At 55.8% G+C, this 25,431-nt stretch overlaps 1 protein-coding gene across 4 annotated transcripts in view; it reads right to left on the reverse strand.

The window, feature by feature from the left end:
* Positions 1–291: 291 nt before the first annotated feature.
* Positions 292–25,431, reverse strand: part of LOC113912685 (myelin basic protein) — a 116,896-nt gene continuing 91,756 nt past the window's right edge. For 2 of the 4 annotated variants that reach the window (XM_027576269.2, XM_027576272.2), the window contains 5 exons: positions 12,547–12,654; positions 10,722–10,757; positions 10,311–10,343; positions 7,086–7,196; positions 292–1,853 (listed from right to left, as the gene is read on the reverse strand). In XM_027576269.2, the coding sequence (XP_027432070.1) occupies positions 1,809–1,853; positions 7,086–7,196; positions 10,311–10,343; positions 10,722–10,757; positions 12,547–12,654 (333 nt within the window). In that variant the 3' untranslated portion in view covers positions 292–1,808. The remainder of the gene's footprint in view (positions 1,854–7,085; positions 7,197–10,310; positions 10,344–10,721; positions 10,758–12,546; positions 12,655–25,431) is intronic. The other 2 variants (XM_027576270.2, XM_027576273.2) reach the window with 1 other exon arrangement.

Consider the following 25,431-nt stretch of genomic DNA (forward strand, 5'->3'; position numbering starts at 1 on the left):
CAAGACACGACCTTGGGCGCCTGGGTGGCTCAGTCGTTAAGCGTCTGCCTTCGGCTCAGGTCATGATCCCAGGGTCCTGGGATCGAGTCCCACATCGGGCTCCCTGCTCGGGGGGGAGCCTGCTTCTCCCTCTCCCACTCCCCCTGCTTGTGTTCCTGCTCTCGCTGTCTCTGTCAAATAAATAAATAAATAAAATCTTTAAAAAAAAAAAAAAAGACACGACCTTTCGCCTTTGCTCTGCTGGGGCTCACATTCTACAGACCAGAGCACAGATAAAAGAAGACACCCATGCAAGTATCATTAAAAGTTTATTATTTTATTTCAATATTCAAGAACAGTGTGTACTTCCCACGAGCGCCCATCTCAGCGCACGCTGTCTGGGCGTAGCCCCGCGTGGAGATCACTTGGCCAACAGTCGGCTCAGAGATGTAGAGTGTGTGTGTGTGTGTGTGTGTGTCACGCAGTTTGGAGGTTTTGTTTCTGAAATTTTGTTCCTTGTTCCCCTGTAACCCTCTCATCATTGAGGCTATAGATTAATAGACATTATATTAAACCCCCACCGGACATCGGAATTAGGACGGGATTATGTTGACACGTTGACTATTCCTCGTGTTCCTTCTAAGGGAGGACAATGCCAGTTGGGGGCTCCTTGGAAGGCCTCTAAGACATACGCTAAAACCAAAAGGCGGGATCAGTATGTTACGAGGGGGGCACAGGAAAGGTCAGCTCGTTAGAAAAGACACGATTCGGAGGAGCCCGTCTCTGCTCACAGGGCCGGCCAGGCCCGGCCCCCACAACGTCCAGCTCAGCGATTCGGGAAGCGGGCCCTCCGAAGCCTATTCGCTACGCACGTCCGCGTCTAGGATGCAAGCGGACGGAAGGTTATCTGTCCACCGAGGGTTAGTATCTGCAGTGTGCACTGCCGTGGGAAGCGCACCGCTGGTCACCTCCCGCAGTGACCAGGGTGACGCCGTGAGGCCACCCAGAACACTCCTCCAGTCCCGCTCTGAGACGAGCATCTCCCCGGACCTCTGCTGGGCTCTGGGGGAACAGGCTGTTGGCAGAAGCCGCTCTGGCTCCCACTGTACCTCACCTCATTTCCAAGAAGATCCTGTTTCCTGTTGGGGCCGTGGCCCAGCCCAGCCTTGCCTCCCGGTCCCCTCTCTGCTGCGCCCGAATTCCGCTAACCGCGTGGGGTGGGCCGCCGCCTGCAGGCGCCCCCTCCGCGCCCACCCCACGGGACTCTTCACCGCTGCCCGCCCGCACTTCACGTACCGAAAGCCCCCGTGCCGCTCCCGACTGCCTCATCCTGGAGGGAGAGTAAGTGTGTGTTAGGAGGTGAGCAAGGGGCGGGGAAAGCAACCAAAGGAAGCTCGGATCAACAGTCCTCACCGCCCTGCACATGTCCCTGTGTCCACGACAGCGTCCCCACGGCAGTGCCTGTGAAGCCGAGGGATGCCGGGTCAGCAAAGCAAGTCCAGGGAGGGAGGAGGGTGAACTCAGAGGTGCGTCCGCGCACCAGCGCCCCGTGCCTCGGAACGCGCCGCGGTGGAGGGAGCTCCGAGGACGCGCTCTCTTCAGACACAAAGTAACCGCTTAATATTCTGTCTGCATTCCCTCCATTTAGCTGATGGCCAGAAGCTGCCAGCAGGGTGCGGCGTGCCTGACCCCAGCGTGTGCACAACTCAACGGGCATTAGGCAGGAGGGTGTTTGCTACAAGTAGGGAGTAGATGTGGACGGTATTAAAATCTTAAGGCAGTTATATTAAGAAGCTGAGGACAGGTTTCTGGGACCACAAGGTAGGGCTTCAGCGTCTCGCCATGGGTGATCCAGAACGACTATCTCTTCCTCCCTGAGGAAAGGAAACACAGAGTTAGGCGATGTGCAGGGGCAGCCTTGGCATCCGCGGCATCTGCACCTCGCACCAGGATCCCACCTGTGGGGCGACCTGGTGCAAACCACCTCATCTGGGTTTGTTAGAAATGGCGGCACACAGAGCTGAGGCTCTGATTCCATTTCTCCACACCCTTGAGCAAGTGCTGATCCAGTTTTCGGGGAGCCTCATTCCCAGGACCCATGTCGCGCTGCCCTTCTGGGGGAGAACACTCAGCTGCCGCGCGAGCATGCGTTGAACGGGTACTTTGTTTCTAGAGATTCCGGGGTCAGGGAGGGAAACCGTCTACACACGACTTTGGGGAGAGGGTGGTGCTGGGGAGCACGGCCGCCGCCATGTCCCCCGGGCAAGAGCTGAGCTGCACAACGCTGTCCCCGGGGACAGTCCTCTCCGGTTGTGTGCCCTCCACCGCTCCTCACCAACACCAGCCAACGGCCCAGAGCGGTTCTCCGCAAACCTTGACCTCATGGGGTCTTAAAACCCTGAACGGACGTGTTTTCTGGACAAATACAATTTGAGATTAAAACCAGAATTGTCAAACACTGGAGAGGGGGCTCGGGCATGGCATCGGCTCAGAGGAGATGATGAGTTTGTGAGTCCCGATATCCTTTAGGAGGACCAGGGAAATGTGCCTTTCCTGTGGCATTCATATTTTTCTTCAAGTTGTGGCTCTTTCTTCCTAGGTTACAGGTGTAAAGTTCATCTCTCAAAGATTTTCCCTGAGACTGTGGGCCCCCCGAAAGCAAGATACATGTAAACTATGCTATTTACCAGACGCCGCGCGTGCACGGAACGGTCACCGACCCACTCTAATTTGGCACGTTTGGCACGTTACCCGGTGATCTCGGTAATCGAAGCCCTAACGCCAAAGAAGGCTCATCCACGGCACAGTCAGCAGATGGAGACCATAGTTCGGATTTGTCGGGGGGCTTGTACTTTTTCCAAAAGAATCTCTCTGTTGTTAAACAACTCCTTTGTGGGATTTTAGTTCCCTGCGTGAGAACATTTATGGGATCCCAGCCTCTGGAGTATCTGACGAGCCTTGTCCGCCCGGCTGGCCTTCGACAAGCTGGCCCTGGGCACTGCCCTCGGGAGGAGCCCAGCGCGAGTCTGCACTCACCTCCCCCGCTTGCTGAATCCCCGGGAACTTAACCTTTCAAGGGAGATCTAGTCCTGAAAAGGGGCGGAACCCCTGCTCCCTGGAACAGAGCTCCTCTGTGCTGAAATGGGCTGCAACCCGCCACCTTCTGCGGGACAAGTCCCCTGAGACAGCATTGTCGCTTCCCAAGGGCTCCTTCTGAGAGAAGAACAATGGTGGACATTTGGTGTTATTGTCTAGGACCGTGCCTCCACTTACCAAGTCTCTGCCGGGGTGGAAAGAGAAAGCCAGTCCGGGAGGTGGGGATTCTCAGCGTCCCCATTTTCCAGTCAGGGGAGTCAAAGCACAGACCCCCTGAGTAAGGTCCCCAAGGCCCCTCAGCCAAAGGCGGAGTCAGGGTTCGAACCAGCACCTCTGCCGTGCGGGTCTCACGCTTTCCTCCCTGCCACGTTCTCAGCACGTTCGAATGGGTCCACGTCAGCACTTGGTCGGCCCCGGGCCCCCGCTCCGGCCCCAGGCTCAGCCGAGCGGACGAGCTGGCCCCACGAGGAGAAGGTGGGCGTGAAGCCGTGTCTGGGGGCGGGAAGGCGTGGGACCCGCGGGGAAGTCCTGCATGCCCTCCCCACTTCCGCACCCAGCTGGGAAACCGTCTCAGCTGTGCATCTGGAAATGAGAAGCTCTGATAACAGCTCGATGCGGTTCCCGAATGACTGGGAGAAATGCAGGGCTCGTCACCCAGTTTCCAACCCACAGGGACAGACAGTCCGGGGTAATGGTGCCCCCTTAAATGCCGGGACACCCACCGTCCCCACCCACATCCTTGGAACCCTTCTCGCCTCTGCGGGGATTGTTCTCCAATGATGGTAACCACACCCGCGGACTCATTCAGCCCTATGCCCGTGGTCGGCCAGTTCGTGAACATTTCGTGTAGTAAAATCTAATGAAAGCCATATTAATTGAAATTTGATAAATCAGAGCTTCCCTTGAACTCTATAGAACTTTAAAGTTTCTAAACCACTTTGTACAAACAGAAATGCAGGAAAACATTGAACCCATTACAAACAGATGGGGCTCACACGCTTGTGTTTGTCCCACACGATGAACGTGCTAGACAGGGACAGGGCTGGCCAGCCCGACCTGCAAGCATCTCACCCTGGCTGGGGGCCAGGCTTGCATGTATGACCCAGGCACAGAGACAGTCCCCAGAGTCGCCCGGTCAGCAGGGAAGTTCTTAACCACTGCACACCTCTGGGTTCCCACCTGGGACGCTCGGGGGCAGGAAGACTCGGGGGGAGCCCAAAAACAGTCTGGGACATCGCAGTTGGGTCAGATGTGGGCGCCTGCCTGGCCAGGTGCTGGGCCACTCGTGGAAACATCACTATTCTGAATGCACTGCTGGGTTTGGACCCAGAGCTCCTACAGGTTCGTCATCCTCACCGTCTCGTTGCCACAGTGCAGAATTGGGCAGACACATCATGATGACCTCGGTCACTTGAATGTGCGGGTAGAATTTGATTCCCCCTTTCTCAGAGTTGCTTTAGAATTTCCACTGAGGAGAGGGTCATGCCTGCCTTTGACTGGACATGAAACGAGTCAGCACGCCTATTGATAACCATTCACTTCACAGATTTAAGCCCTTTCCTGGATAGGACTGACCTTCCTCAGAAGCACAGTCCTGCCTCCCCTCACCTCTATGTGGGCCCAGCAACCACTGAATCTGGGCTCGTGGCAGGGGCCTCCACACACATGTGCTCACTGAGCCGACCCTGCCAGTAACCCGACCACGGGGCATACCACACACATGACCCCATGATGACTGTTTGGGTTATAGACCAAATTATTCCACCATAAATTGTGAAACCTTGATGTGTTAGTAAGCCAGTTAGAAAGCACACTCACCCAGGTTAAAGACCTCCTATCAAGGTGATTGGGGTGGAGCCTTGTGCACGGCTGGCCGAGGCTGAGCCCGAACCAGGGATGACCTGGAGCCTGCAGGAGGCCTGGGTCCTGCCTTTCAGCTGCCCGATCTCTGGGGCGATACCACCAAGCCACGCACAGCAGAGCCTTTTAGTGTTAAATCAAGTTGCCTACTGTGACCCCAACCGGTGGTCTGAGGGCAGGTGGAGCGAAGGGGACGCTCCTTTTCTCATCCATGACCCGAAACCCCTAGAACATTCAGTTTCCAAGGAAATGCATGCCTCCCCCAAATGTGCCTGCCGGACTGAAGACACAAGATTGACGAAGCTTTAGCGTGGAGTAAGAATCCACGATGTGTTTGCCTGTGGCGCCCGGACACCTGCCGATGGACACGGCAGGGCAGGGCACACGGCGGTGCCGTCTGGGAACTAAGCCCAGACTAACGTCCCCTCTCACTTGGGCGTCTCGTCTTCCTTTGTCTACGGTGATGCCAGTCCCTCACCCAAGAAGGATAAACGTGAAATCCTTCAGGAGTTATTTGTCTCTCGACAAGGTGCTGCGAGCATCCTGGGGCTTTTTGCTTTTTCTGATGCCTTTCCTGCCGTAACCCACAAACCCTGCCTTTCATGTGCTGGCATCCGGCTTCCTGATTACGGTTCATTAGGTTGGAAAGGGAGCTGACTGGCTCACCTTGCAAATCATCGTGGCTCTGGTTTAGAATCGGCTCTCACGCCATGAAATCAAGAAGCGGATGGCCTCGTGTGGATTCAGAGTCACGAGAACAGCTGCTCGCTCGGTTGTTAACGAGAAAGTACATGGGAACGTGGACCCAGACAATGGTGCTCCCTGGCCGTTGTGCCTGTGCCAGCAAGCTGTCCCACTGTGAACCCTCGAGCCTCAAGCCAGCCTGGGGACTGTCCTGGGCTGTGCAGAAGGTGCCACGTGTCCCCGCTGGGGTGGGCGCATCTCTATCCCTGCTCCCCTTCCAGCCATGAGCCCTGAAGTGCGGGCTGTTGCTGGGATCTCGGCTCCGTTGCCAAGCCCTGGATGGGGGGCTGAAAAACCCCAGCCCCATTTTGACTGGTCTTTGCCAGAGACGCACAGCTGGCCTTTCAGCGTGAACACCTAAGTTGTTGGGTGTCATGGGACCTGGGTGACAAAGCCCTCAGGAGGGTCACAGGGGCCCTCTGTGTGGGGAGACCCTCTTGCCGGTGGCACTCATTTCAACCATGTCTGTCCCCCACCGTGAGAACATGCTCTTGACACACGCCCCTCCCCCAAAGAGCACGCAGTGATGCTCAGCAAGCACCTGCCAGTGTAACGAGTATGATGGCAGATGGACAGGGCTCCTGGGCAGCCTCGGGCCCCCGACTGTGGGCACGGCCAGCCTGGGCTCTCAGCCGCGGGCGAGCAGACCTGTCACTGTGTTCTTCGGAGGCCTCTGCCCACGGGGGCAGCGGCTGCTTGTGGGTCGGCCCCATGCCTGGGGCTCTCGGGCGTCCTGCGTCCAGGCAGTTACAGTTTGCGGACGGCACCTACCCCGGCGCTGTGGGTGAGCCCCGGAATTACTGTGAGCTCTGGGGCCCACAAGAGGGTCCGGGAATGAACGGAAGCCAAACGGGCCCCTCCCCGCGCCGGGAAGTCGATCTCGGGATTGATCAGAGCCAAGAATGGGCCGCGGTGGGGTTCTCTGAGACTTGGCGGCATTGCAGGCCCCTCGGCGTCCAGGCCCGGCCCTGCTGTCCTTACTCTGTCTTCTCATGCCCCTTCCAGGTGCCCTAACAGAGGCCCCAGGACCAGTGACTCCAGTGTGTGTACCAGGCAACCCTTGTGTGTTCCCTGGGATCTCTGCCTGCCTAACCAGTGATCTCCCCCTTTTGTCACTCAGCTCCTGTTCGTTTTCTCAGGGGTCTGCGGCCTCGGCACTGGGAGCCTCCAGAGGAGGTCAGCGCCCACAGCCACCCCCGCCTCCCCAGGGCACGGGGAGCTTCGCGTGGGACCCCTCACGTGTCCTTGAGGTCCCTGAGGGAGCCTGGACCGGCCCCTGCAGATACGTCCTGGTCCCTGAGCCAGCCAGCCTGGCAGGTGAACCCCAGAGGGACAGTTTGGAAAGCCTGGAACCCCCCGCCCCCCCTCCCCCAGCACATCCCTGGCGTTGAGAAGGGTCACCTTACCAGTTTGAAGATTTTGGAAAGCGTGCCCTGGGCGTCATGGGCCCCCTTGAGTCCCTTGTGAGCTGGAGCTCTGCCTCCGTAGCCAAGTCCCGGCTTCTGCCCCTCGGCTCCCTGCAAGAGACCAGACAGCTCTCAGGGGGCCAGTGGGGCAGGGAGGGGCCCTCAGGGAGGGGCCACCAGTGGAGCCAGGGCCATGCTCCACGCCGCAGTGGGGGCCCAGCCCAGGCTGCCGTGCGTGGGCAGATGTGCGCCCAAATGCTCTCACTGAAAGATCAGACTCCTGACCCACTCCACTGTGTGGCTTTCAAGACAAGAGTGGCAAGGTTGAGCAAAACCAGGTGACCCGCCTTTGCCCACCTGTGTGCAGGAAGGGAGCGCAGGGGCCGCTCTGGGCCCCAGGAGGCACTCCCCTCCTGGGCTGGGGGCGGGGGGTCCCTGTCTGCTTCTCTGTGCAGACTCCTCACATCTGCCCCCTTCTGCTGGATGTCTGGAGGATATGGAGCTTGGCACTTAGCAAAATTTTGAGGCCCATACTTTTCAGCAGAAAGACAAGCTTCAAATTCTCTGGCCTGGGTGAGGCTCTCCCCAGGATGACCAGAAACCAGTTCCCCAGGCTTGGGTGCCCTGACAGCGGGTGTGTGGCCCCTGCTGGGGGTCCCGGGGTCTGGGCTGGTCATGACGGAGGGAGGGGGCAGGTCCGGCCAGCAAGCCGTGTCCCTGCCGCCGTGCACCAGGGCACAGCCCCGGGCACCCAGCAGCCTGAACGGAGCCCCAGCTCTCCGCTCCCTAGCTGTGTGACCTCGGGCAAGCATCAGAGCCACTCGGACCCTCAGTTTCCTCTTCTATAAAATGCGGATAAAGCGGCCCCACCTTCTGGGGTGGCTGGGAGGCTACCGCAAGTTCACAGATGCGCTGCTCTGTGAACAGAACTTGTGGGCTCCTGGTATGTGCTCGCTGTCGTTCCGGGAGAGGCCAAGCCCGGCTCCCAGCGCCAGGCCCCACCTCGTGCTGGAGGGAGGAAGACCTTTCTGTGCGCGGCACAGAGCAATGGCAGCTGATTGCTGACCGGTCAGGACATCCCTGTCCTAGGACTAGTCTGTTTTCGAAGATGCTTTACTTTCAAACGGCAACTCCCCCGCGGACACGGGGAAGGAGGTGGGGGGCTCGGGCAGACACAGGGAGGTTAGCGTTTGCGGTACGGGGCTCTCCAGCCTCGGGCACCATGTCACGCAGGCGCCAAGCAGGCCGGGGGTCTCAGGTAAGGTCGCTGTCTGCCCCGCGCGTCTGTCTTCAGCGGACAGGGTCTGAGATTTCAGGTTCTGCCAGCAGGACAGGGGAGACTCTCCGTGGTCTGCTCCTAACAGTCGAGTCAAGGAAATGACCCGCCCCCTGGTGGAGCCCCAGGTGCCTCTGCCCCCGCCCACAGGCCTTGCCGCGTGCATACGCATGGGCTGGAGGGCCCGGAGTCCATGCAGTGCCTCCCTCTATCCTAGAGGCGTCAGGCTGGGATGGGGGCGGGGTGCGCTGGAGCGCGGGCAGCCCTGGGGTCCAGAGGTTTCCATGGATGCGCTCGCTCCGGGACATCCCGCGGAGCGACGGGTCTCGGCTAAGCGTGCAGGGAACGCACACGGCCTCGCACACCAGTGCTGAATCCTCCTGTGTGTCCCTTGCTTTTCTCTAAAATTAGGAGCTTCTGAGAACAAAACTCAAGGGTAAGTTTTCAGATTAAATAACCTGCTTGACTTTTCCTCCTTTCAAATTCTTGGTCACTACTATCTTTGGACAACCTGGAATTTACCAAGAAGTGTTCAACAGAGTTTAGAAGAAGGATGGGTGACTTTCACAAACTCCAAGCAGGAAGGCAGTCCTGTAGCTTGAGGAAATGGACACACAAGCAAATGAAATACGGAGGCGGATTTTGCTTTGGAAAAGAAAGAGAAACTGAGTAAAGATTAGTAGCCCCCAAACAGAGGCGCAGGGGGAAGCCAAGGTCTTTCTGGTTAGCTGCTGGGTGAAGCAGGCTCTAAATGCCTGGAGGGAGGAAGGGCCTCCTCCCCCGCCCTGCACGTCCCCCGGTGACTCCGCATCACGCCGGAGAGTCCACGCCTAGAAAGTCAGGAGGCAGACCAAGGGGTTACCAAAACAAGAGTTCCTTCTGCAGTGTCATCTGGGTCTCCTGCTGGCACAGAAAATCAGAAATTAACTGGCTGCGAGGCCCAGCCCACGTGTTTCCTACCCTCTTGGCCCCTTTATGCAAAGTCATCAGCTTCGGAAAAGGCTTAGATATATTTGTATAAAGTGTTCCAGCAAATTCCATGTAAGAACTGGCTGGGGCAATCCAGGAACCTTATGGAACCCCCTACCTTCTCCATGGGCCGCCCCCCCTCGCGCCCCTCCCCCCCACTGTTCTCTCTTCGTCCTCCGTTCTCTTTTTTGTAAACTCTAGTCATCCATGTGTGTGGTGCTTATTAACTGAGCACCAAGTGCATGCACGCTCTGCACTAGGGACTCGGGCTGTGTTTCCAGGCCAGAAGGGATCTCTGGCCTACAGGTGAGTGGTTACTCTTCCATTTATTCTGCAGATGGCAGCTTTGGTAAAGTAAGAACTCTGGCCTTTACTACTAACCGAAGTCTAGAGGTTTGGTTAGAATACACCGACAGGCATTTTAGGCTGGCTCAGACACCACATTTCACCGGTGTCTAGAAAGTGAGCAAGTTGGCCATTTACAATCGGGATGGGCACCTTGTTCTTGGCATTCCTCAGAGGATGTTCCTGGATGGCTGACAGCTAAGCTACGCCGCGATCAAACCCCAGGTCTGGTGGCTTCACTGGACCGCGTGACCAGAGGCGGCATCGCGTTTCCTCAGCCTCGGGTCGGGCTGGTTATTTGGATGGCCCGCTGACCCCGGCCTCCCTGGGACTGCCCTGCGGGGACGGGTGTCCCACCCCTCGGGCTGGAAGGAAGTCAGGAACTTTCTCAGGCGCGGAGCTGCTCCTTCCCGGGAGGCGCCCGGTCAAGCGAGGAAGCAGGGCCCTGCGGGGTCGGCGGCGGGGGCCCTGGGTTCCCGCCAGGAGGAGAAGGCAGCCCCCCGACAGCATGGGCAACGGGCCTGCCGGGGAAGAAGGGGGCCTGTGAGGCAGCTTCGCGGAGCAGAGCACAGGTGCTGGCAGCTGTGAGGAGCAGAAGGGAGAGGGAGGTGCGGGGACACGCAAGTGTCACCTACCCAGCTAAATCTGCTGAGGGACAGTCCTCGCCCCTGTGTGAGAGAGAGAGAAACAATGACATTGTGATCCAGGCAGGAAAAAAAAAAAAAAAGTCTTTTAATAAACAAGAAACACAAATCGGGGCCGTGCTGAGCTGGCGAGTGGTGGTGACCCCCGCGGGACCCCAGGGGCAGCTCGGGGTGGATTTGGGCTGGATTTGGGACAGGGTGTGGGGGGAGCGAGCTGGGAGCCGGCAGCAGTCTCTGCTGGGGCGCGTTCCTTCCTCAGCCTGTGCTGCTTGGGCTCCACGGGGCACACATTTGGGGTGAAGTCAGGTAGCCGTGAGGCCCGCCCTCTTTTTGGTCCATTTGGGGATTTCGGGGAAGGTCTACAGACGGCGTGACAATTAAGGACAAGTTCAGAGGTCTTACCTTTCCTTGCGACGGAGGAGGTGTGCGTGGTGTCACCTACAAAGACACACAGAGGCCTGTGAGCGGGGGCGGGCGCCTCTCTCCCCGGGGAGCCTCCTGCCCTCACCTTCCTGCTCCTGACCAGCCCCCGTTTGGCTGGGAGCCCGGCGCCTCAGAAGTCACCCCTCTCTGCCTCCCGGTTCCTGTCCCCTCGTTCTCGGAGACTACGGGGCCTGAGACGCCAACGCCAGGCAGAAGCTTCCAGAACACTCAGAGAACCCTCAGAGGAGGGGGGCACCCGCAGGCTTCGCAAGCTGGAACGATTCGTCCTGCTGTGGTTCCTGGGTGCGCTCGCTGTGACAGCGAAGCTCACTTTGCTAAGGGTCTTGCTTCTCAGGGTGGAGGTAAAGTGTCCCCTGGTACTCAGAGCTTCGAGGGGAGTGTTCTTGGGCCTGGGGCTCCCAACACTCACTTGTCAACATAAAAAAGACCCTCTTAAAATGCCCGCTACACAAAAAGTTTAGGATTAGAAGCTTGTGGTTTTGCTTTTGTTTCTCAATCTTTATTTTTCAGAGTGGTCTTAAGTTTCTGGAAGGAATGCACAGAAATTAGAGAGTTGCCACGTCTGCCACGTCTGCCCTCTCGTCCTGCACACTGTTCCCCATTTATCATGGCCTCGCTTGCGCGTGGCTCCTGTGTTACAAGCTGGGAAGCCGACGTACTTCTCTTCAGGGAATCGTAGCACATGGTAAGGTCACGCTCATGGTGCACGTTCTGTGGGTTTGCACAAACGTGCGACGTCAGGTGTCCACCACCTTCGTATCACACAGTAGGCCCACGGCCCCCAAACCCTCCGTGCTGCCCCGTTCACCTCCCTGCCCACAAACTCTGATAACCACTCCTCTTGGCATCTCTTTAATCTTTTTGTCTCCATAGTTTTGCAAAGCCTGTGTTTTTAAACTAAGAGTCCTTTAGTCTCAAAAGGAGTGAGTTCTTTGCTAGAACACAAGATTCAATAAGTGGCAGATGCAGTTGGGACCTTGTGACCAGGTTCTAGATCTGAACTCCCATGGCCAACCTCACCCTGAGGAGGAGGGAGGCATCATCGGGGATAGACTCATGTCCCTTGTGGATGAGAGCTCAGGGTCACCTGGGGATAGACTCAGACCCCCCATGGATTAGAGCTCAGGGTCACCTGGGGATAGACTCAGACCCCCCATGGATTAGAGCTCAGGGTCACCTGGGGATAGACTCAGACCCCCCATGGATTAGAGCTCAGGGTCACCTGGGGATAGACTCAGACCCCCCCATGGATTGGAGTTCAGGGTCACCTGGGGATAGACTCAGACCCCCCCGTGGATTAGAATTCAGGGTCACCTGGGGATAGACTCAGAACCCCCCGTGGATTAGAATTCAGGGTCACCTGGGGATAGACTCAGACCCCCCATGGATTAGAGCTCAGGGTCATCTGGGGATAGACTCAGACCCCCCATGGATTAGAATTCAGGGTCATCTGGGGATAGACTCAGACCCCCCATGGATTAGAATTCAGGGTCACCTGGGGATAGACTCAGACCCCCCATGGATCAGAGCTCAGGGTCACCTGGGGATAGACTCAGACCCCCCATGGATTAGAGTTCAGAGTCACCTGGGGATAGAGTCAGGTCCCCTCATGATTAGAATCAGTCATCTGGGGATATACTCAAACCCCTCATGATTAGAGCTCCGGGTCCTCTGGGGTAGACTCAGGTCCCCTGTGGATGAGGCTGTGGCCGGGCACCTGCTGCCCCCTGCAATCTCGATTCTCCCGGCAGCCTGCCGCTCACAGTGGGATGGGAGCACTTACGATGTTCTTGAAGAAGTGCACTACAGGGTTTTCATCTTGGGGCCGGCCGTGCTGCGACTTCTGGGGCAGGGAGCCGTAGTGGGCAGTTCTCGCCGCATGATGTCCATCCTGAAAGAGAGGGCGTGCTGAGCTCAGGTCAGGTCCCACCCTCTGCTCTGGCCCCCCTGGCAGAGCTGCCTCTCTCCTCTCCGGGGGATGCATCTGGATTCTCTGGGATCAGGACCTTATGCTGCAGCATGGCTGCATGACCCAGGACACTCCTAGGGTGGCAGGGGACCTCAGGCAGGAAGTCTGGATGTGCCCGAAGCATCTCCACCATGGAGCCAGCGTCGGGGCCCCCAAAGTCACAGCACAGGGCAAGGGAAGGGAATGTAAGGGGGAGTCCGCCGAAGACGGGCTCAGGGTAAGTAAGCCGTACAAGAAAGCTACCACTTCCCTGAGCTTCTGCTGTGGATAAAGGAGAATACTTGGGAATTAATGGCAAAAAACCCCACCATGAGCTTTGAAGGGGTTGCATCACGTGAACGAGCCTCCGTTTCTCAAAATCAGCGTCCCAGGTCACAGCACTGGCACCGGCCCAGTTTGGGACGACCTCTTCCAAATCTTGAGCAGCGGGAAGGCTGTGGGGAGCAGTGCCCAGCTCTTCCCAGCTCAGGAAGTGCTGCAGAGAGGACAGGGAATGTGGGGGGGGAGGGGCGAGGTCCACAGTTCAGCAGCCTCCACGCACCCCTGCACCATGGGCTGAGCGCCGCCTGCACACAGCGCTCGGGGAGGCGAGCTTGCAAAGCCGACCCTGGGGCTCTCCTCCTGCTCACCCAGTGACATGCACAGGGAAGAACGTGAGGGAGAAGTTCCCAGGGGCATTTCCGTTACACGTGCTGAGGTCCCCGGAGGCGCTCCCTTCCCTCATGAGCTTTGTGTTTGCTGTGTGAGATGAAGCCCTTCTTCGGGAGACACTTTGCCTCCACGGAGTCCAAAGCGTGCGTCTCCAGAATTTAAGGCCTTTGGTGGGCCTCATCTAACAGGTGGCCGCAGTACCCCGACGGGGCCTGGTTGCAGTGAAAGGTACACTGCATCCAGCACCCACTGGCTGGGGACATGTTGGGATGTCCCCAGATGCCCGTTTTCCTGCCTCAGACCCCCGGGTCTGAAGCCCGGCGGCTACCCTTGCCTCCAGGAGTGCATCTTGTCTTTCTCGAACGCAACCTTGCATCCGTTCCGGCCCAGACACGTCGGCAAACCCGGCGGTCCTCTCCCCCTTCCCTCCTGACCACCCCCTGCTTCGGCTTCACCAAACAGCACTTTTTCTCTGGCTGGAGGGCCGCTGCGAACCCACTCCACTGGGCGTGCAGGTGTGCACCACCCCGAGTGCTGGTCTTTGCTCTGATGGCCCGCCGCCTCACTGGGCTGTGGACAAGGTCACCCGGGCCCCGCCCGTTCCCTGGGACGCTCCGTGCCCGGCTCACCCTTCAAGCGCCACGACCTGCCCACTCCCGGTGCTAAGCTAAGCAGGCCCCCCGATGGACTTCTCTGCCCCCCCGGGCAACCCCAGCCCCGGCAGGCCCCGGTCCTTTAGACTCCCAGCACCCCGCTGGCCTGTGGGCCGGGCCTCTGCCCTCCCTCACCTGGGTCCGGCAGGCACCCTCCCCGCGCCCAGACCCTGCCTCCGGGAGAGGCTCCTTGCTGCCCGCAACGCCCTTCCTCTGCCCCCGCCCTGCTCACTCTGCAGGGGTCACCCGCTGGAAGCCGGCTCCAGCTCACCCTGCAGACCCGGTGGGTCGTCGGCCTCCTGCGCCGCTCATCCATGAGCACCCTGAGTGTCCAGCCCCAGCGGCCGGCTGGGAGCCCCACCGCTCAGGACTCCCCGCACACGCCTGCAGGAGGGCACAGGGAGCCGGGTGGCTGTGGGCACTGAGCCTGGAGATGTGGACACAGCAGGGACAGAGCCAGAGGGGTTCTGTTCCTGCCGAAACCCCTGAGCCTGCTTATTCTAACTCATGCTCTCTGCTGATGCTGCAGGGACCCGAATAACCTGCTTCCCCTCCCCGCATCCTTGTCTTTTACCTGATTTCCAACTGCCTGACTTCGCTGGCTGATCACACTCAATCAGCACGCCGACGCTGCATATTCTCCAATGAAAGAGTGAGCGCAAAATTAAGAATTAAAAAGCAAAAATGGATGAGCCAGGAAATGATTTAAATTACTTACATTAAGACAAATATCTTTTAAGTGTCTGATATGTTCTGCAGGTGGTTATTCATGAGACACCATCCAAATGGTCTGAAATAAGGAAATCGGCTCGAAATCCAGTACACCTTGCTCTCCTCTTGGTGTTTTATACACCGTTTTTCTGCATGCTCTGTATTGGATATTGAGTCATAGAGGAATCAGGCACCTGTAACTCATATAGCCTGTGATTAAACTAGAAAAATATCTTAAACTATACATAGAGGTTTTTACAGAAGTGAATGTTAGGTCATATTATGCAGATCTCATATTATTAAAACTTATGTTGTGAGATAGATAATGAGGTTTACATAGGTAATAATGTTTCTCATGTGAATTATGCATACCTGCGTTGAATGCTATAAGACAAATTATGTATTTTGTGATTTTTATGATAAATATATCAGTCACCAAGCTTTTGAGGGAAAAATAATTTAAAGCAGTGCATGAAATTGGTAAAGTGCATTTTGGCTCTGGGAGCTACAACATCAGGGGTCAGAGCCATTCCTGGAAGAGGTGGTTGGTATATTTATAGCTCTCACCACAGAACTTAGGATACAATATGCATTCACTGTGTGTTGGATTAACAATGTAGACCGTGCAGATCATTTTGAATACAGAGCCTCACACACAGCGTTGATCTTAAGTAGACAGAAGGCCCTTGGTGAAGCCACACACTTCTTCTGTTACGTGTGCAGCGAAGCCCGCTGAGTACGGACTTGACCTGGACTCTCGGTTGTAAATTGTCCAATGCACAGGTGATCTGAGGTAGTCACCTGCTTACAACTGCAGTTATATTTGGAATGGCCTGGTAGTAAAAGGACATGTAGCCAATCACATTTCTACACATTAAGCAATGAACACTTAGAAAAAGCAAAATTTGAAAACACTAACATGTATAATAGCACCAGACATAAATCTAGGAAAACATGCATAGGATTTCTATGCTAAACCCCAGGAAATGCTGAGGGAAGAAAGCAAAGAGTGAGCGGAGAGACATTCCATGTTTGTGGATGGGATGGCTCAGCATGGTAAAGGTGTCGGCCCTCCCCAAGTAGCTCTACAGATTTAATGCACATCCTATCAAAGTCCCAACAGGGTTTTGTTCAGATGCAGGCAAGCTGTTTCTAAGACTATCCAGAAATGCAAAGGGATCAAAATAGCCCAGCAACTGTGGAAAAGAAGAATAAAGCTCGAGGAAGCACATGCTTTGAATTTCAGATTTCGGTAGAGTGAAAGTGACCAAGGGAGTGTGGTGCTGGAGGGGAGACAGACACATAGATGGACGGACACCATCACGTCCAGAAACAGGGCCACCCAAATGTGACCTGCTGATTCTTGAGAAAGGTGCGAAGACCATTCAATAGTATTTTCAACAAATGGTATTGGAACAACTGCATCTGAATCTCCAAAAAAGTGAACCTCAACCCAGTGTCGCACCTTATCCAGAAATGAACTCAAAATGGACTATAGATCTTTATCTACAATGTAAAACTATATGATTTTAGAAGAAAACATAGTTCTGAGACATGACACCCAAGGAACGGCCCATAAAATTTAAAACTTTGGTTTTGCAAAAGACACTGTTAAAAGAATGAAAAGTCAAACTACAGACTAGAGAAAATATGTGCAAAACACACAACTGACAAAACCCTTGAAACCAGAATATGTAAAGAGCTCTCAAAACTCAATGGTGAAAAAAACAACCCGGTTTAAAATGATGGACCAAACACGGAATCGATGCTGCATGAGGCAGGATGGGCACGTGAAAAGCTGCTCGACTTTGTCAGCCACTAGGAAAATGCAACTCAAAGCCACGAGGAGACACCACTGCACATGTATCACGATGGACAAAATAAAAAGTACTGACAATACTAAGTGTTGACGAGGATGTGGGGCACTGGGAGCTCTCTTGCATTGTTGGTAAGAATGCAAAATGGTACAGTCCCTCTGTCAGACAATTTGGCAGCTTCTCATAAAGTTATCCATCTACTTCCCGTAGGACCCAGCAATCCTGCTTCCTGCTTTGAATGGTAAAAGGAAAAAAAAGTATTTCTGGAAGTGATTTTTTTTTTTTTGTAATGAATATATTGGTCACCAATTTTTTGAGGGAAAAAGTAATTTCAATCTTAAATGAAAACTTATGTTCATTAAAAAAAACCTGTCCACAAATGTTTATTAGCAGCTCAATTCCTGATCACTAAATCGGCAAACAACCCAAATGCTCATCAGTGAGAGGAAAGGTAGACGAAGTGGCACATCCGCGCAGCGGAGTACCACGGAGCAGCAAGACGGGACGAGCGTTTGATACACCCGGGAACTCAAGGCCTCTCCAAGGTGTCAGGCTGAGCAGAAGCAACCACTCCCAGAAGAGCTCCTGCCGTGTGGACTCATTTATGTGACGTTCTTCTAACAACTAAATCGCAGTGAGGGCGAGCAGGGCATCGGTCGCCAGGGCGCAGGGATGGGCGAGGGGAGGCTGTGCTGTGGGTACAATGGGAAAGCAGGGGGACGGCTCTGGGGTGAAGGGTCCTCACTGTGGTGGCGGCTACACAGAAGGCCACATGCCTTAGACTTCACAGAACCACGCACGGAAACCGAGTCTGTGTCTCTGTAGGTTAGTATCTAAACTGGAGCAGGGTCTGTCTTTACGGAGCCGAGTGCTGATGAGGACACTGTGTCATCACCGGGACTGTCTAGCAGGAGCCCTGTGTCCGTGAGTCCGGCCGTCCCTCCAGATGCAGCATCTCATCTCCGTCTGAGCTCTTGCTCGCGTGGGTACCCTTGCTTGGAACATCTTCACCTTCCTAATGTGTCTGCTATCTGAACAATATGGCCCCTCTAGACTGTAACACCTCATGTGGCATTGGACTGCCCAAACTGAGATCTGCACTCGCTAAACCCCAAGCCCTCGTGCCCTCTCCCCAGCCCCTCGGCGCCCACCAGCGACTTCCTGTCTCCACGGATGTGATTGCTCTAGGCACCTGGCAGGAGCGGAATGATACAGGATTGCTCCTGCTATGTCTGGCTCCTTGAAACCAGCATCAGGCCCTCGAGGTTCATCCATGTGGTAGCAGATGCCAGAATTTCCTTCCAAAATTTTTCAGGCTGGAAACTTCTGTTGCATGGACACACCCCTTCTGTTTATCCATTCACTGTCGAGGGACACCTGGGTGCTCCCACCTTTTGGCTTCTGTGCTGAGCCCCTGGTCTGCCCTGATCTGTTAAACTGGCGGAAGGGATGCCCGGACCCCCACTCGCCCTCCCTCAGCAGCTCGAAGGGAAGCCGTCGGGCAGGGGGAATGAGTACGGTGCACAACACGACGCTGGCGCCCCGTGAAGGCCAGTCCGCTCTGCTGGAAGGCGGGCACCGGGAGGGGGGCTGGAGGGGCAGCCGGGCCCTCCTCTAGGCAAGTCTCGGGGGCTGACGGCCGGGTCAGGTCAGAGCAGAGCTGGGGAACCCCTGGCAGGCCTGGGGAGGCACTTTAAAAATACTCGGGTTTTGGTTATTGTATTTTACAGTTTATGGGATGTGGGCAGTTAGCATGGGAGAGACGGGCAGGACACTGTGTTTGGAGGAAGCACGGGCAGGAAGAACGAGGGGCAGATCGGGGGGCACGAGGGGGACCTGTCCGCCCCGCAGACCAGCTGGGGCCAGGCCAGGTGCAGGGGCACGAGGGGCGCGGGCCAGTCACTTGGGGGGCTTCCTCTGTCAGTCCCTCCTTGGTCCTCAGCGTCTGCCCCGCGAGTACTTGTGATGGATGGAGTCCCTTGCCATGGAGCCCACTGAGCTGGGGCTCCCCAAAAGAGGAAGGATTTTTCTCACTTCGTTGGTTTTTTGTTTTTGTTTTTTTAGGCTCCACACTCCGGGTGGAGCCCAACACGGGGCTCGATCCCACGACCCTGAGATCAAGACCTGAGCCGAGATCAGGAGTCAGACGCCTACCTGCCTGAGCCACGCAGGCGCCCCGATGCTTAGTTAGTTTTTGAGACACACAGTTAGTAATTCTCTGATGAAGCACTTTTGTGTTCACTAAGGTTGAAAAAAGAGGCAAAATGGTTAACATTTTACCGTTATTTGTCAAACTGGTGAGTCCTGCCCCATTCCTGGCAGCTCATTTCTTCCGCAGGAGGTTAAGAGGTAAGGGGGAGTTCTCAGGTGATCTGGGATGAACTGGGACAAGGGGGCACTCAGAGCTGGGAGGCAGGGACGCCGGACCCCCACCCCCGCCCATGACCCTCGGTCTACACCCGAGGCTGGGCCTTCTCAACACAGCGCCTCCAAAATACGTGCAGGTGATCATCTTGCACAAGTGAGATTTGAAAAAAATACTTATTTCTTAATGAAAGCTTTGGCCTAATGAGAAAAATAACACAAACTCATTATATAAAGAACTCAAAATTTGAAAGGTTGCCGAAGAAACTATACCACTTAGGGATGGCTCTTGTTTCTCAGTTTGGTGAGACAATGTTCAGACCTGGCTCTATGCCTGCGTAAACGGAGAAAGGGGCAGGTGCCTTGAAATGTGGCCTCAGTTTGCACAACATTGTGTGGCACCACCTGTTACTCTTTCTTTCGGCATCACGATGAATCAAACAACAACTCCTTGATGGCAGATAACATTATGCTGAGAAGTCCTAAACGCCATGGGAGAGAAACCATAGCACAAAGGGCAACCTTTCTATTAGTTTTTAGGGGAAATCACTTTTTCCATTAACCTGTGTCATTGTATTGCTTTTGAAAAATACTGGTTCTTTTCCCTCCTCTTGCGATAATGTCCGCCACCAGCAGGGGGCGCCCGTGCACCGGCTTCCAGGCCAGGGCCGCGCTCCCCATCCAGACCTCAGGAACGGGTTTTAAGTTTTCCAATTTGCCAGAGAGCTGGGAGTTCTTAAACTTGCAAGCAATACCAGGAGATTAGTTTTCACCTGACACATCTGAAGATCAATGGTCATCAGACTGGGTAAAGATTCGTTCCCTTGAATACAGTGGCTGTTTTATGAAAATAGGGAGAACTCTGCAACACATTTGCATCTGGATTTGATTAGAGACAAATTGATGGACTCATTCCCTCTCAGAAGAAAATGCTGTATCTTGAAAAAATTAATATTCACTGTGCCTGGGGTTTTGTGGTTAGGGGAAAAACAAGTTCTAGCTCCTACTTTATTTCTTATCTTTCCAGAAACAACCATCACAATGTCAGTGGATGAAATCCTAGCGAATCCCTGGCTCTTGGATGTGTCCCCCCACCGCCCCGTGTGCTCACCACTCCAGGGGCTGAGCCCCGAGATGCACCTGTGTGCTCCCTGTTGCATGAGGCACAGCCCAGCAAGACTCGGGGCCCCTCCCCCCCCCGGCCCAGGCCTCAGTTTGCTTGCTTTTCTCTTCTAGATGGACGGTGTTGCATGAGTGCAGAGTAGTGGAGAGAGCAGTAAGAGATCACTACACACCCAGCTCAAAAGAAGGCAGCTAGAAGACTGGCCACGCGCACACCAAGAGCTGAGAGAAGTTACATAATAGACTAGAGGCTGTGTTAGGACCAACCCAAACTTCAAAATCGTGTGCATCCAGACCCCTGCCCCTAATGGCTAAGAGTCCTCATAACGGTGTGATGACTTGGGGTATGTTACGATATTAGAACGTCCTTTAAATATCATGAAGTATGCCCCGGCTTCCTTCAGATCACACGTAGTAACCAAAAGTAGGTTCTGCTCCTCCCCCTTTCCTGTACAGGGTGCTAGTTCGGGGGACATTGGTCCTTCCAATCCAATGTGTGTGTTGATACCTGCTCCATCTTTTGTACGTGATGGAGAGAGAAAGGAGCTCGGGGTGCAGCTGCTGTGTGAGAAGCCCCACCCTTTCTTAAGCTCGAAATCGAGGCTCACCAAGGCAGGTGCTCCTCACACCAGGCTGTGCGCCCGCTGACCCTCAGCCCGGGCACTGGTCCTCAGCAAGCATCCGATCCCGTGGAGAGAACTCTGAGCCCGCTGGAGGCCACGTGCAGCCGCCTCAGTCTGTGCCGCGGCCCCCGACACGCCCAGGGCTCGCCTGTCGCCCTGTTGTCAGGTGGGTCCGCACACGCGCGTCTCGTGCTGGGCACACTGATGGTTTTCCTACTGACCCTGTCCTCCATGGCTAAGCCACCCAAGTTCTAGGAATTCCTCCCTGTGTCCCCAAAGGATTCCATCTAAAAAGGGAATAAAGAAAGTGATCCTACTCGCTTTTAAAATACGGGGTGTATGATTCTCATGCTCGCCCCTCACCATTGGTAGAGCAAGAAGTGTTGCTCAGCACGCTCAGAAGCAACCGCTTCATTTAATGGGTGCAACAACTGGTACTCGAGGGGGATGGGGATGTGCTTGCCGGGTCTCCTGACTTTCCTGTCCAGGACCTGGTGCTGCGGGCCACACCACTCCAAGCCAGGTTCTTGTGGGTTCCATGTGGGACAGAGGCCGATGTTCCAAACCTAACACTTGGCAGCACATGGAGAAATCACGGGCTAGCCATACAACAGAAGAAAAAGGTAGAAGGAAGAATGGATTTTTAAAAAAAAGTGTAGGCTTATTTTATTTTTAAAAAAATTGTCGACTTACCTTACGTTACCTTGGGAAGGCATGATCAGCTAGAAATAAAAATGTTCCTGTATATAAGGAAAAATTAGCGTTTGTTGATGGAGTCAGTTAGAGGTGTCTGTTAATGTCTGGAGGGCTGGGGACTTGTGCGTGCTGCTCTTCCCTAGAAAATTAGTTCCTACTCATGTTGGTAAACACTAATAATTAGGTGCAGTGAATGCAATAGCAGTTAATGAGGTGAGATTTTCCGGTTTGGTTATCATTTTGAAGGATGCAGTTCTCTGTAACTGAAGCTAGGGGCCAGTCAGCCCCCACTGTGCACAGAGAAGCTCCAGCTCCACACAAGTAGACCGTAAGGGCTGCATCATCCTGTTCCGTTCAGGGGACTGAAACCAGCCGACCCCCCAGCCACGCACCACACAGACATATGCTGGGTGCTCACTCCTGTAAGTGACGGGCTGAACGCCCCAGAAGACTGCACATCACAATCAGGACCCTCGCCGTTCACGCAGAGGGTTTCACCAGGGGTCTTGAGAGCGACTGAGGAAAGGAATTTGCATTTTGCTTTTTTCTCCCAGAGAAATCTTTGATTCGGGGGCATTCTCGAGACACTCCGATCCAGGGAGCCACGCAGTTAATCTACGTAACCTGTTTGGAGCCACGGACCATAAGGCAGAGTGCCTGAGCAAGACTGGGGATCCCTAAAATGTTTTTCTCCTGAAAGTGGTAACAAGCCCAAATATGCTCATGTGTGTGATGTTCTCTCTGTTTACGAACCACGAACACAGTTCACTATGAAACCCAGGTACCTTTCCTGCCCCCTCTCTCCGGCTTCACACTCTTTCCACGGCTGCTAAGGACCCTTCACGGCTGAGAGCAATCTTGTTTCAGTGGCTTATGCTCCTTGAGGACTTCCTGAAGAGTCCGTGGCAGGACAGCTTCCTTCTCTCCATCCAAGACTCCTCCTCACCCCTTGCCGGCCGTACCTAGTTTCCACCATAGAATCGCCCCGTCTGCTCCAGGTGCCGAACGAGGGGCCCCCTGAGTAAGTATTACCGAATCCAGCAAGTGCATCCAGGGTCCCGAGTTTGGGGATGAAAGTACGGGTCTGACTGTGAGGTGTTTGACCTGTGACATTAGTCCCTTTCGGAGTAGGTCCAGGCGTGTCGGGGAGAGAGCCCGGGGGCGGTGGCCGCAGCCCAGACCCTGACTCCCTCGTCCCCAGAAGCCACAGGCGGGCCAGACGAGGCTCTCCCGTGGCCTTGGGCCACGCTCCCACTTTCATTCAGGTCCGTTCCTCAGGGGAAGCTGTGACGCCGGGTTTGTTCAGACTTCTAATATGCCTCAGCGGACAGCGTTAGTGTTGCTTTGGGGCAAAGTCAAGACATCCCAGATTTCGTAAACGGGGGAGAATTCTTCTCAGTCTGAATGATACGTGCAGTGTGCCCTGTGCCTTTGTCCTTTGCAAGTTTAAGAATATGTTTGTTCCTGAATTGCTGACTCGAGTGAGTTTAATTAAAGCTGAGCTTCTTTCTTTAGGGAAAGCCGTGCGGGGTCAACAGCGGTCTTTTCTCTATTTCTGGCAGAGTTTTCAGGCAGACCTTTGATTTAGAGGGAGATTTTAGGTTGCGTGGCGCCCGTCCTGATGTAGATCGCTTCTCAGATCCCGGGAAGGGAGCCCGTGGGTGGGCTGTGTGGTCTGCGGGCTCGGCCTTGTGGGCCTGCTGTGTTCCCGGCGGTCGGCTTGGGAGGGACCGGCGCTTTGTCCCGTGACCAAGGTGCAGGGCTTTGTGGTTAGCGGACAGTGAAGCTGAGGGCGGGGATGCAGGCTGCTGCGGGGGGCGGGGTGCGCAGTGCGGCTCTGACTTCCTCTGGGAAATCGGGAGAAGAACCACCCCCTCCCCCGCAGCGACGGCTCGGCCCCCCTCGGTGGCCGTGCAGGGGTCAGAATGACAAGAGGCTGTGCCCCTGGGCACAGAAAGTCACAGCAAGCCCCGTGTCCCCGCCTGATGCCTGTGGTCCGGCTCTGTCATCCGGGGAGGTGGGCGCGGTGCAGAGGAGGGCCACGGAGGGGGCCGGAGGGGGTTGGGGGCACCTGTCGGGCTGGAAGCAGCTCTCAGATGCTGCGAAAGCCGTAAGATGGTGGTGGGTTTCTGGCCGCCAGGCCTCCCCTCTCTCAGTCTTGCACCGGCCACCTGGCACGCACCAGCTCTAAGGGGCCCTTCTGCTGAGGCGTCCCCGCGGTGACGGGAGGGCCACCAGCGCGCCCGGTGAGCCTGCACCACTCTGGTCTGTCTCCGCTGCTTCCAGGCACCCAGTGTACAAAGACCTCGATGGGTCTGACATGCACAGAAGCCTCTTTTGCATAAACGTCAAGCGAACGTCACAACCGAGCTATAAACCCAAACGATTAGCCCCGATGTCTCTTCTTGGGATCCAATGGTCTCTGCGCAGAATGTGGGCAAGCAGGTTCAAGGGCGTGGGGTCTGGAACATTCTCTTTGGAAGGAAAAGACAAGTTGCAGCAGGTTTTCCAGCAAGTGAGGGTCATGGGCCCCCAGTTCAGCTGTGGTGGGAAGCAGATCCCCGTCCCCCCGGGGAAAGGCTGGGCCCCGGGAGCGTGCAGGGAGTGTCTGGAGGCTGGGAGACGGGGAATCCTGTCTGTCCCGCGCAGACCGAGCCCTCAAAGGCCGAGTGCACAGGAAGGCATCCCGATTGATGCAGGGCTGGCGAGACCTGCGTCACCGCGAGCGCTTGCGGGGATGTCCTGGGGACACGCTGTACCCCAGTCTTCAGAGAAACACTCCCAGTCCTTCATCTGACACTTATTTTATGGTCGAGAAGCTGAGGTCTGAGCAGAAACGCAGGGACCCCAAGGCCAGAGCTGGCGAGAGGCGGAGGGGAGCCCGCAGCTCCCAGGGCCCCTGGGTGTCCTTCCAGCGTGGCTCAGGCGTCACGTGGCCGAGAGGCAGGTGTGACAGACCTAGGGGTGCCCGGGGCTGGGGCAGCACGTGTGCCTCTTGTATTCCTCTCCAATGGCATGGGACCCCCACGGAGTGGGAAGATGGCTACTTCCGCTGCTGTGGGTGCTTTGCAGGCGGGAGAGGGCCACAGCCCGCGTTTCTGAGTCTTACTGGGCACTTGTCCACAGCACCAGGTGTCACTGGCTCCTTGAACTCTGGTGTGCGTGGTAGCTGCCTGGGCCTTCTCCAGCCAGGGAGGCCTGTGTAAAGTGGCCTGCGGCCTCCAAGGGACTAGGAGCTGGGGGGCGAGCAAGGGTGGACGCTGTCCCGTTGCTGATCCTCGCTCGCCCCCAGGGCTCAGGTGGAGGCCACACGCGGAGGGGTGGCTGTGACACCAGGCGTCCTGCGTGAGGCTTGGCACACCCATAGCGCCCGTGCTTCATGCATCCCCCCAAGATGGGGACCCCGTGCAGGGAGAGGTGGCCAGCTGGGCAGAGCAGGACACGCCAGGAAAAAGGGTTTGCTATTTCCCTAGGGGACTGCCCCCCACCACTTTGCTCCCTGTCTCTCCCTTGCAAGTCCCGCCTCTCCAACTTGCGTTTGGGTTCCCGAATAGGATGCCACCCATCTGCATGGGCTCCTCTCTCCCCACGTGTGGTGGTCACATTCCGTCCCTGCAGGTTGAGCTCCGGTAGTTCTAGGACATGTGTTGGATCCCCTGGAATCAAAGAATTCCTGGTGGGGGTTGGCTCATGAAAGCCACTGACAACAGTGGAACCCGGGTGTCCTTTGCTGGTTACCCTGATGTCATGGTGGCTGGCTCTTTCTTAGCCTTCCTGGTAGATTTGCAGAGAGACTCGCGAGGACACAGCTGGAGGAGTGTTCTGGAAGGTCAGGGTACAGGACGTCTGCTCGGCATTGCTCATCGGTAGCTTTGGAGTTTCCGAGCCACGGGGGAGGGAAGACGGTTTCGGCTGAGCGCCGAGAGTCCGAGCTTCAGCTCCAGCTCTACCCAGCGGCCTTTATTCCCTCCGCAAGCCCGTGTCTAGTGCCCTCTGCCACAGAATCTCAGACAGGTGCATTCTGAAGCCATTTACCGCAGCCGGCCTGTGTCAGGTGCCATT

The sequence above is a fragment of the Zalophus californianus genome, chromosome 14 (genome assembly GCF_009762305.2).
Source record: "Zalophus californianus isolate mZalCal1 chromosome 14, mZalCal1.pri.v2, whole genome shotgun sequence".
NCBI lineage: Eukaryota > Metazoa > Chordata > Mammalia > Carnivora > Otariidae > Zalophus > Zalophus californianus.